General features: G+C 41.4%; 1 protein-coding gene across 3 annotated transcripts in view; it reads right to left on the reverse strand.

Annotated features, from left to right (window-relative positions):
- rgs7a (regulator of G protein signaling 7a) overlaps positions 1 to 8166 on the reverse strand; it is a 43475-nt gene extending 35309 nt beyond the window's left edge. Inside the window, exons 1-2 of one of the 3 annotated variants that reach the window (XM_062401332.1) lie at positions 7974 to 8166; positions 6950 to 7068 (exon numbers count right to left, since the gene is read on the reverse strand). In XM_062401332.1, the coding sequence (XP_062257316.1) occupies positions 6950 to 7027 (78 nt within the window). In that variant the 5' untranslated portion in view covers positions 7028 to 7068; positions 7974 to 8166. Of the gene's footprint in view, positions 1 to 6949; positions 7072 to 7973 lie in introns of those variants that run through there. The other 2 variants (XM_062401331.1, XM_062401330.1) reach the window with 2 other exon arrangements.
- Positions 8167 to 13011: the final 4845 nt, after the last annotated feature.

The following is a 13011-nucleotide window of genomic DNA, read 5'->3' on the forward strand; positions in this document are numbered from 1 at the left end:
ATACGTCACAGCAGAAGAAACAAACCCCTGCAGCGCCCACCTGTAGGAAAATGGTGCCGTGAGTCAAATATAACTCAAAGTTATGGTATTTGAAAGGTATGCAATTGACAACATTAGTTACATGTCAAGTCAAAAGAGACAAGCAGGCAAACTTGGGTTAGGGTTAGCTAACTTAATGAGACAGCATGGACAGGAAATGCAGATGGTGTATGTGGAGATGGAGGTTGGGGGAGAGGAGGGACACAGACATTAACAAGGAGAGAATTAACACATGTAGATGTTAACCAGCGTGTGGTGGACATGGAGAAACATGGCATAGAGCTCCAACTGTCACGCTGCCTGTTTCCCTTACTGAGCATCTCTGTCCTTAATGAGACCGTCACACCAGAGACGAAGGAGGACTCGTTCACAGCTGTCGCCACGGTTTGTCCCGGAGTCTTTAGCTAAATGCTGAGCTGCAGTTAAGTGACCAGACGGATGCGAGGCCTGAGTCAGCTTCTGTCTTTAATGCTCCTCCTCAGACCCTTATGTAACCGACAGGACCAAAGACTTGGCAGACGTATAAAGAAGAGACAGTTTAGAGCAAGACGGGCTGAAGTAATTTTTTTAAACCGTCTTCACAGAGCAGCCCAAATCCACTGAAGTCCAATTTTGTATAATTACCACTTAATTTATACGTTTAACTACTTTTTTTACACAAAGTACAATTTCAGCTATTTTTCAAATCTAAAATATGCAAATAACGTTCGATAACAAACTCTGCTTGTGAAAAACAAACAACATCCATGTACACATCTGATACTGGAGAACCAGGATCATGTCAACTTCAGCCAGGTTGCATGAAATAATTATACTTTAAGGACATTCTTGATAAGCAGATAATAATATTAATATCACATGTGTGTCTGTTCAATATATGAAGCCAGAGTCAAGAGACAGTTACTGTAGATAAACATAGAGAAAGGAAGGAGAACCCATCGAGCCTGGCTGCGTCTGAAGGTGAGACAATCCTCCCATCAACACCTCCAACCTCATATATATCACACTGTTTTCCATTTGTTCAAATCACACACTTATATCTTGGAACTTTTTCCCTATAATAAACCAATTAAGTCCGGAAGTGAATATGTAGCAGATACTTCAAATACGGTGGTTTGCATGGTCCCCTCGTTCGAATGTGGGTCTCACTGTGTGGAGTGTGCATGTCCCCACTGAGAAACTGTATGTGTGGACACTCATGACTTCCTCTAACAGTGAAAAGACATTCAGATTATCGCTGACGACCTGTCCAGGGTGTAACCCTCCCCTCCCCCCACCCCCTCTTGTCCAGTCTCAGCTGGGATCGGTGCAAGCCCCCCCCCCCCCATGACCCTCAACATGATAAGAGATAAAAGAGATTTCTGTGTGTCACCGTTGTCATTTTGTGATTTTGTCACAGGAGGGTGCCAAAGTTGGATATTTTTGAAATTCTTGAAGAAACTAAAACCATCCCATACTCCCACTCCTAATTAAAAATAGTGACTCTATGGGAGTAATGTTTTGCAAATGGTTTTGGAGTGTCACTTTAACGGATCGGGCTCTCAGCCCAACGTAGTTTATATCGCAAAAACAAGTTCAATAAGCTTCAATAAGCACTAATGTTCACAGTTAAGCTACCAAATACTGAATCAATGAAAACAATGTGAGTTTAGATGTAGAAACAGATGAGGTAACAGTGATCACTTTCCTCTAACATCGTAGTACCACGTACTGTGTGTATTCTCTCTCTCTGTTTGTTCTTGTCTTTTTACTTTGTCTCTTTGAAGACTATAAGTAGGACTGAGGAGAATGAACTATCCACATAGAAAGCTCTCTGTGCGCTCTCAAATTGGTTTTATCAAGAGAGCCTCAAGTCATTTGTGGCATTTGTGCAATGTATATATATATATATAAATTGAAATTGCATTGTGAGAAGGTGCAGCATGACCGGATGGATTATCTGAGCCCCCCCTCCCAGCCGTATGACGGGATACCAGAAGAACCCCGGAGTAATATTGACTGTCGCATGTGTCAGAGATGCCAGCAGCTCTAATTGGCGTTGAGGTATTGATGTCAGAAAATCCAAGCAAAATGGATTAGAACAGAGCCATAAATGCCATTTTCCATCCGACCATGTCTGCCTAACAACCACACTTTCCCTCTCAGTGCGTGCAGAGAGTAAAACAGAGGACATGTATGTTTTCAGACACTGTGGGAGAAAATCGCCCGGCTGGCAAGCTGACATACAAAGAGCCCTACTTCACACACAAAGACTTCCCTCTGATCTGGCAATTATAGATCATCCCACCTCCCCCTTCTCTCCCCCTTCTCTCCCCCTTCTCTCCCTCTTTCCCCCGGTCTTACTGATCCTCTGATTGCAGATGGGGGAAGACAGGCAGCACGAGAACCCTTCAATATGACTCTTAGCTCAGAAAAAGTAGGAAATATATTCCGTTGCCTCTGCTTTAGGACTCTTGAATCATGCAGGATGGCTGGGAGATGGTATTGATAGCAGAGCGTGGCTGATATCGGGTTAACAGACACAGATCAGGCCGAGCTTGAGGGAGATCTCCACTGAATTCCTCGCAATGTAAAACAAAACTCGCCGTATTAATGTCTGCATCCCTGCGTCTTCTAATAGCACTGTAGTACTGCTGTGTTGCAGTGATGAGGAGGACAGGGGAAAATCGTGTTCCAGCGAAATGATCTCTTGTACACAACCACCTCATCAGCTGACAAATCAATAGCCTGCTTTAATACCTTTGCCCTGTTTGTTATTTCTGTGTGTTCATTAGTGAGTCACACAGAGGAGGAATGGTTTTAAATTTCACAGTGCATGCATCAACACCTCTTTGAGAAGTGTGAAGGACAGAGCCCCCTGAAGCCCAAAAACATAAAGAGCGTTATGATCAGTAAAGAACATGAATACACATAATGCGTAATCTTTCTACTGTCGGCTACAGGTCAAACATAAACATGCAGGGATAATATAGTTTAAGTGAGGTGTTATATTCCGTTATCTGCCACTGTTTGGCCTTAATAGATACAGACTCAAAGTGCCAAGTGGTGACATGTACATGAACAATAAGAACTGCAGACTCATACATTGTGCATCATCTTGAGCTGCAGAAAACAACAGGTTTCAACAGGGGACCAGTTACTTCAAAGACGCAGGGTACTGACATCCATCTGACCACCAGAATGCAAAACAGTCCTCCCCCACAACGGCTGAAGACAACAATAACTGTGTGATAGAATGTTTTACGCGGACGAGAAAAAAATCCCAGAACAGAGAGACAATAAGCATACAGTATAGGATTAATGGCTGTTTACAGAGACAGAGGCTGGGAGAACAATCGCTGGATGCACGTTGGCAGCTCAGATGTAAATAAGAGTGGGCTGTCAGATACGACACCACAGAAGAAGATCAGGCTCCTGCTGTTGAGATTTAAAAAGGTGATCTTGATAATCCTTTATTTTATCCTAAATGGTGTCGTAAAATTGTATCTTTCCACAAACTATCGGCTAATCTGGAATCAACTGCAAATAATCCTCAAATATTCCATGAATAACAAAAAGACAAAGCACTCACTTCGATGAACGTTCTTGTTTTCACTAAATCTCGGATAATTCGATGTGGTGTGAGATGCATCTGAAATTTGAAACATTGTCTCCTCCTGTTCCATTTCTAAGAGGAACTGTGTCAAAGATATAAAGCTACACGAGGGAGTAAACGTGGGTGTCTGGTACATGACAGGACTTCAGTGGTGGAGACTGTTGCCGGTGTCTACAGCCACGGTGCTCGACTCACATTCTTTTCTTACTAACTGAGCAAAGTTGTAGGAAACTGGTGAGTAATACAGACCCTCACATTCTGAGGGTGATGCAACATAGAGAAAAGATCAATATTTCACTTTATCATGCCTTTAACCTGAAATATGATCATCATTATTATTCTTTTTCATATGTCTTAACTAAACGAGAAACAACACAAGTGCACACAAATAGTCGGCGTGTGAATGAAGATGTCGCCCCCCCCCCCCTCTCGCTGAGAAGCTGTGAACTTCACTGGAGCTGTTTTAGGCTCGCATAAAAAATTCAAGACTCTCTCTGAGCAACGTTCGCCCTACATACAGCACACACACACACACACACATGCTCGCACATGCATCGTGGCATTATTCATGGTGCACACATGTGAGCGGGCTTGAAAAACACACACACACACATACACACAGGTACACTTGATGATATAATCCTGGTTAATGTATGAGCAGCGAGACATCACAAAGACTTTTATATGATTATCCTTTGAACAATGAATGTTTAATTGGGATTTCACAATGAACTGAAGCAGTTCTGACACATTACTTGTTAGCATCTTCCTCGGATCCATTGGGTGAGTGATGGAAATTTCCGGGTCAAGATCGACTGTTTGTGTGTGTGTGTGTGTGTGTGTGTGTGTGTGTGTGTGTGTTTGTGCTTTGTGCATTAAGACTGTATTTTGCATTCATCAAGGCGCTTGTGTGTGTGCGTCTCTGCAAACATCTCCAAGGCAAGCGGGTCAACACCTCCGCTCGGCCGTCCATTTTCATTAGACCATAATGACGAGAGTGGAGGAGTGGATGGAGCAGAGAGTAGGAAACATTGAAACAAGTGATAGGACATTCCCAGTAGAAAGACTATCAAAGCATGATCTGCTGTCCTGCACTATAAAATTCCCTCTGCTGATCTTACATAATCCTTCTACTCCTTTACATCAGCCCACAGGTAGACGCAGCCCGCCTGCTTAATATATAATCATTTTATAAAACACTTCCTCTGTATAGTTACTGATGTGAGAGGGTCTGAGCAGCAGAGCACTACATTAAAGCAGGCTTTCCACTTGAGAATCCGTCTCCGTGCGGCCCAGTCAGTGTGTGTTGCAACACCTCTGCCAAGTCATCTCCATCTGAATAGCATTCGGGGCACCCGCTCGCCCCGAGAGCATCCACATGTCTAGAGACGGTGCTCTTTGAGTTAAACCCACTCCAGAAACACAATTTCATCCTCAATGCCTTCGCCGTGTTCTTTCACTCTGCAGTGTATCCGGGGTGAGTCAGTTTACAGAGCCAAGCTGTGGTTAAGTTGTGAGTAGAGAGCAACTTGTCGATTTCTGAAAGTTTAATGACTGAGATATTAATCTGGCCGAGAATTTCACCGCAAGCAGTTACACCAATCTAAAATGATTGTTGCCTCTTTCTAGCTCTGAATTAATATACACACACCCTGGTGGTTTTCCTGTTTTCACACCCGCTTCAGCAGATCCTTAATGACATGATTGAAAAAGCAGGACTTTCAAATCAATAGAGGGAGAAAGAAAGAGAAGTGGCATGTAATTGAATAGCAAAGACCTCAAGTCAATATTTGATGCTCTTATACAGGATGCAACTGGTTTTGAAGGCCCTCATAAATGTCCTACTGGTTCGTGTTTAAAATGAAATTCAATAAGAGATTTCCTCCACCGTCTCCACAAGTGAAACTTACAAGGAACAACAAAACCAGATTCACTCATCGATCTCCATTAACTTTAATATTTGGCCCACTTTATGAACAATGTACTTCAGAAGCCTGTTGCTGTACTTTGGGAATAGGCAGAAAATTGTGTCTCGGGGGGGGGGGGGGGAAATTGCAAAGCACCCCTTCCTCCTACAAGCATAGCAACACTTCCAGCAAATCTTGTCCCATACTGGCAGTGTTATTGCCTAACACGCTGTGAGGGCTATAAAGCACCGTCAATCTATGGTATCATGCTAAGCGTATCCTCTTCCCGGTGTAAAGAAGCAGTCGGTGATGGAATAGGTGCATTTGCCGAGAGGTGAAAAAGAAAGAAATGAGGAAATTCACTCAATGCTTGAGTCGTCTACAAGTATGACGCGAAAATGACCTCTTCATTGGTGCATCTGGGTCTGAAGCCAAACATTACACTGCCCATCAGGCCTTGTCACGTCCACAGACATACACCTGACGGGGAGATACTTTAAATGTTTAATACATTCCCAGGAAAACAAACTAGAAACCTCATTTCATTATTGTGCAGTGATGCTTAGTTTAAGTTAATTATGTACAAGACTTCATGTGCAAGCAATGAACATACCATATGGTTTCTACTAAAAAAGATCAGAAAAAATTACTTATCTCTTAGACAATAGCTGATGTGCTACCAGGGAACAAAACCCTGGTTGTAGCAAAAGCAATTTTCCAAATGGCCTATTGGTTGGTTAATCCTAAAGTTAGCTGTTTTTGTCCTGGGAGAAGAAAACATCAGAAATCAGCGCACGTATCCTCACACATCTATATTCCACCCGACACGTGTTAGAGTTTCTTTAACTGGACCTCGAGCCACAAAGTAAACAAGTGCTATTTTCCCTGCGGATTATTATTTCATTAATCCATTTGATGTTTGGAGCGGTACTGGATTAAGGTGTCTCAACATCGGGCCATTTCACATCCCACCCTCGCTCTCATTCTCTAATATAGGAACAGATTTAACAGTGAAGAAATACACCAGTGGAACTGGGGGGATGCTTAAAAAGCCTTTGGCTTCCTTTCAGGTCCATTAATGTCAGTCAGACAAAAATCTATCCTCCGACCTGTTAGCGATAAAAGCTGATGGTTTAACTGGGAAATGTGGGTGTTTATTTATGTGTGTATGAATGCTATGAATCTACATTGCATGTCATGTATGATGTGAAATCAAAATTGCATGTTCTCTCCATGCCCTCATCAAGCTGAAATTACACTCTTAAATCAACCAGGGCACAGGGAAAAGTCTCAGCATTCGCATTGGCAATTTCCATTGCACTGTTCGTCATCAAGTAAACAGTTACAAGAGAGACACACACACAAACACACACATGCACGTGCAGGCTAAAAATAGCATCAGCCTTACCTTTCTGTACACTATCATGTTGGGGGACTCATCCGCCACCCCATTGGTCCCCTGCCCACCACTGTTGGTCTGTGCCATGATCCAGTGAGTAAATATGCCACCGGAAATGTCAGGTGCTCCTGCTGTGGACAGAATGGATATTTTGGTCCGTCAGAAGAACAACAGAGCTTGAACGTTGCCCTTACCTTGCCAAGAAGGGGAACAATTTACATAGCTTGTGCGGCCTGGATCACCTCTCAGCATATTTGACATTTCCACATGGAAAAGGTGCGCAGATCTGCTATTTGGCTGCACGTGTGCTCTTCTCACAAGGTCTTCACAAGGACATTTATTTGAAAAGAAAGGGAGACGATTTTTGCACAGGAGAAAAGTTTAAACTGAGAAGCAGTGATGGGTGAAATGCAGGAGTGCCACCACTCTTTTTTTCGGTTGCATTCATTGTGCGTGTGTCTGAACCCGTCTTTATTTATGTTTGTTGACATCGGTGCACTCAATCGTCTCCTCCCACTGCAGACGCACGTTAAGATTGAGAAGAATAGGACGAGGTGAAGCCCCGGACCCTGTCAGCCAGCGGCAAATGCAGTAAAACAAAAACACCGACCCTGGAGGAGGCTCCACAATGCAGCTCAGCTTCATCTACTCGGTTACAGCCACCGTGAGCCAAAACACGCACGATCGCATCGGACATCGCACATGCACGTTGCAGCTCCTCCATGATTTCCTCCCACACGACATCCTTGGGAGTCTGCAACACCGAATAGCCCGTAGCATGCAAACAGCGAAGTCATGTAACCTGCCCCGAACAAGAGGCCGTTTTTCTGTATAAACACTGGGCTGGGGTTTCTTACCACGAGCCGCTGGCCGCTTCAGCACCTTGGACAGCGACTGCACACACAAAACGCCCGCGCCCGTTAGATCCGTAATTCAGCTTTGATGACGAAAAGATGCACGGACCACACAACACAACACAGAGGAGAAGGAGAAGAGAGAGAGATAAGATGAGGAGAGGAGGAGAGGGGCTTACCTGAAAAAACGCGCAGCCCCGCTAAAGGACTCCTGAATCCGTGCAGCGGTGGAAGCCCGTCCCTTCTCGTTCACGGTGTCAACTGGCAGACATAGGAATGCGAGGACTGTTCATTGGCAACGCGAGGAGACAGACACTCGGTGGACACTCGGTGTGGCAGCCTCTCTGTCTCGCTCGCTCTCTCTCCTCTCCCCCTATCTCCCTCCAAACGATGCCGTATACCGAGGCACGGGCTCGCCACCTCCGAGCGCCGTGAACGCGCATCGATCCACGACCAATTGCGTGCGAGGAATAAATTACAACGCGTTATGGGAGACAAACAGCGATTCTCTCAAATTGTGCTGCTATGCTGCTGCAGAGATTTATGTGCTGCTTCTGGAGAAACTTGGCTGTGATAGGGAGAGACTAGCAGGTTATTAATATTTTAACAAATGTCAATCTTGCAGTCAAAGGTCAAGGTTCAAAATGCTGCATTTCATTTTTTTATTTTTTTATTTTCATTTTCTGAACCTGGAGGAGAAACTGTCTTGCCGGTCTTCATTGGTTACCCATACACTGTGGAATTGATTTTAGAATTATTCTAATTACACATAAAGCTCTACACATGCAGGCTGCATGGCGCCTCATCATATTTCTGAATTATTGTTTTCCCCTGCACACGGTGAGATCTTTGCGGTCGACCGACCAAGGCCTTCTTGCCATCCCACAATCTAGAATGATAATTATCCCTGGGCATTTTCTGTCATGGCTCCCACCCTCTGGAACCGTCTTCCCTCAATAAATGCAGAGACCGTCAACAGTTTTAAGAGACAGTTAAAAACTCACCTATTTGGTAAATATTTAAACTTGGTCCAGTCCTCATGGTTCCTTATTGTTTCTGCTTGCCCTCTGAGTCGTGTTTTATTCTTCTGTTGTTTGTGTTTTGCGCTGTTAATTACAGTTTTTCTCTTACTGTTTGTTTTGTACAGCTCCTTGTTACATTGGTTTTGAAAGGTGCTCCATAAAATAAATATACTTACTAAGTAAGAAAGTACAACCGTTTCATGAGAAAACAGAGCTATAACACTGCACTATTGTTGCATTTGAATGTTATGGGATATTATTTTGTCTTAACTTGGTAAATTGGATTTAGTCAGCATATAGTGGAAAGTAGCTATGAGTGTGTTTACTCAAGTATAGGTCCGTAGTCTAAAGTGGATCCTATACTTACGCATACACTACAACACCAACTTTTTTAATTTCTATTCTTTTGATTCTACAAAAAACAGAGGAGTTGAAAATTCCTCTTCCACCCATGCATAAGAGAAGATATTCAAGTCAAATTCTGCATTTATATTTACAGGAAGTTCCATAAAACTGTGTAAGACACTGACTTCAAGTGTAGGAAACTGTAATAAATCATCTATGAGTTTCTGTGAATCAGCAGCGGAGCATCCAGCTCTGCGGCGATGAATGAATAAACAGAAAACCTCTTAATTCACTTGCAATCTGTGGCTTTGAGATCTGCAGCAGTCCAGGCGTGAAACATGACAGATGTGCCCTTCCTCCCTATGTAGCTGCCGTACGGGTCTTTATGTTTATTTCCCTCCTGTCCTCCTTATCAACCATGTGGCTCTCTCTCAGGATAGCTCTCTGCAAGATGGATCTAACAGTCGAGTCCACTCGGTTTCATAGTGAGCTGCAACATCAGAAACACACAATCCTGGATTTAATAGAATTGGTAACTGATGTCACAGCGTTGGATACTGAGTCAGATGATGTCCATATTTCATTCACTCTTTGCATTATCTCCTTTGTTTTGCTTGTGTGTCTATTTTAAGCAGGAGCACTGCAAATGGGTCACTTTGATCAGGCTGTCACTTATTGCATTCTCAAAAACAAGAAATACAAAAAAAAAGCAACATAAAATACTTAAATCCTATGTTTAGGGGAATTATTGTGGAAAATCTAGTTTTCAGGTCAACAACTTTAACATAAATTGATCTTATCTGAAAATGGCATCAGAGAGAACTATTTAATGTATTAAATTACTCATGTCTTTATGATTCAGCAAAAACATCTGTGCATGCAGGAAATGAATGCAGCCCTTTAAACCGATGATTATAAAATACTTTTAAATAGTTTGGAAAATGAGGTTTGATTGTCTACTACATTTTTCTGATGGGTGCGCTGAGGGCAGGGGTCATGTTGTTAACATTTGTCATCATGAATCTCTTCATGAATCTGATTTAATCGCTTCGATTTACAGATTCATTATGCTACTTTTAATCTAAATCCTGTAATCCCGCCAACTACTCTAAAGTCGCTTCATGGATGTAAATGCATTAAGAGACTACAGAGAGAATTAAACGTTGGTGTTATAATGGATTCAGATATGAGCTCCGGCAGCTGCTGCAAGGCAGTCGTGGCATCTGTCCATTATGATCTAAACATCACAACAATTAAGATTAATTTCTAGAGGAGGTGAAGAAAAACTAAGTCTCTGTTTTGACTCCAGATTCGATTTAAACAGTGGCTGCTTGTTTGGTTTCACAAACAATCCCCTCAAGCATCTTGACCAATTCAAGATGCTACTCGAGGAACCATTCTGACATTCTATTATCATTCCAGTTAGTAATAGAGTTACATTGTTAGTGTATAAACTCCTTAAGGGCTAATTGAATACATGTTGTGAGTATTTTAAGAATAATCCCAACGGAACCCTCAGTCCTTCGTGAAGCATTCAGCTAAAAGGGCCTCAGGCCAAAATCATACATCACATTAGACTGAGCGACTCTGCTGCTCACAGACGGAACCAGCTCCCATTTAGCCATCATGTACTTGACCTCAACTCAACCAGTTTGAAAGATAAATTTAATATAAATAAATACTTTGTCTTTGGTTGAGTATATTCTAATATGTATACACCCCCCCCCCCCCATGCATTACTACTACAAAACAATATATGTTGAATGATATTATTCTCTGTCGATACATTTATTTCATCTCCATGGGTTGGTTCCTCCTTGTATGTATATACAATACATGTGTAAAAACCAATATGAACACACGCTGTGCTCTCACAATACAAAAAAACTAACATTTTAACCATGCTGCCTCTCTTCCCTTCAATAATCTGAAAGAGAACCTTACCAGAGCTGGTTACAATGAGGGAATTTAAATCGATTAAAGAATTGAGAAAACAGCTGTTATGCTCACATGTGGAAATCCTTTATATTGCTATTGGAATTGAGACTGTATGACAGCTGTAGTTGCCTCTTTGTTTTGTTTTTTATTTATTTTATTTCAATCTCATTGAGACTTTTACATGGTTCAATAAAGGATTTTTTTATGTTGTTTCAGTTTCTGTGTTCAAAATCTTAAATACAAATAAATTTGCCTTGCCTTGTTTTTTTTATATAAATATTTCATGCTCATGGTGATGCCATCCATCTGTCTTGCCTCACCCTGACCAATCAAACTGCTCCCTTCTGCACATGAGGACACTTCCAACCACAGAAATAACCTTTTCCACAAAGCAACATTAGGTCAAGGTATTCCATATTTCATTTGAATTTCTTTGAAATGCCACAGTTGAAAAGAATGTATATACTTTTTAAAGATTATTTCAAACCAAAAAGGCTGAGGCTACAGCTTATTGTAAATTACCTTTTTACAAAACACATCTGACATAAACTCTTTTGCTGACATCCAACAAAAATATGTCTTTTAACTGGAAGAGAATTATATCTGGTTCTCTGTATTTGCTGTTTAAACATGAAAATCTGCTCATTCTCGTTGTAAAAACATTTGGATACTTTTATGTAATAAATAATTTTAAACTGTCTGTTTTGCACCATTAAAATTGTTAAAGCCATTAAACAGCTGGTTGATTTATGGTAAGCAGTTGTATTTACAATCTCTTCTGACTGTTTTCTCTGTATCTTTTTAATAAGCAAAGCGCCAAGATATCACCAACTCATTAGTGAAGCTTACATCATAGTCACATCTGTCCAGTTCAAATACCATATGTTCCTGAAAGGTCAGTCATTAGTCACAACAGGGCCCTTAGAGCAGCTCATTCATCAGAGCGCCACTGATTCTAAAGCTGTAAATGCAATAAAAAAGAGGGTAATAGACAATCACATGTCTGGAGAAAGATAAGCCTTAATTTGAATGTATCCCTGTCAAGAATGACTAATTTAAATAGTAAAAATATAACAGCTTTGCAGAAAATGTGTCAGAGTCAGCTGTCATTCCCAGCTGCAATATGTCAATAAGGGGTGAATAATTTATATGTAATGTGACTGGCTTTTACATTCAAGAATAATATGATTGAAATAAACCTGAAGCCTGCACTCTCCGTTAAGTCAAGCCCAGAGGCTGTGAATCTCTTTGCCTGGGGATATCAGACTTGCAAATTAACATTTATTAAATCATTTCTTAAAACATATGGGTATAGGAAACGCATGTTGTTTGTTATTAATATCTTCTTTAAAGTTATCTCTATTATTTTGGTTGTTGTGTCTTGTTTTGCTCTGTGTTGTACTATTCCCATGTTAGTTTTTAGGGCATTTGCCTTGGATGTTATATTATATTTTATTATGGGACTCTGAGTTTTCAGTCGAGCCGCTTAAAGGGACCATTCACCCAAATATGAAACTAAAGGCTTGTATATGAAATTAGTAAATGTCTATTATAAACATGCTATGTTATTATTATTATTATTAGAAGTAGTAGAAGACTGTTTCTATCCAACTTACTAAAAATTCAACTACCAGAATTTGCTCACATGTTTCGGGTGAACGGTCCCTTTAAGAGGCTCGGGCGAAAACTCCGGGGAGACAGCGAGCTCAGAGGAGGCAGCGGCAGCTCGTAGAGGCACTTCCGGTGGCGACAGAAACTGCCACTGACATGCAAAGGCTTATATATATATATATATATATATATCCAGTGGTGGGAAGTAGCGAAGTAGAAATACTTCGTTACTGTACTTAAGTAGATTTTTCACATACTTGAGTACTGATTTTTCCTGATGACTTTTTACTTTTACTCACTA

The sequence above is a fragment of the Platichthys flesus genome, chromosome 12, assembly GCF_949316205.1.
Source record: "Platichthys flesus chromosome 12, fPlaFle2.1, whole genome shotgun sequence".
NCBI classification, from domain to species: domain Eukaryota; kingdom Metazoa; phylum Chordata; class Actinopteri; order Pleuronectiformes; family Pleuronectidae; genus Platichthys; species Platichthys flesus.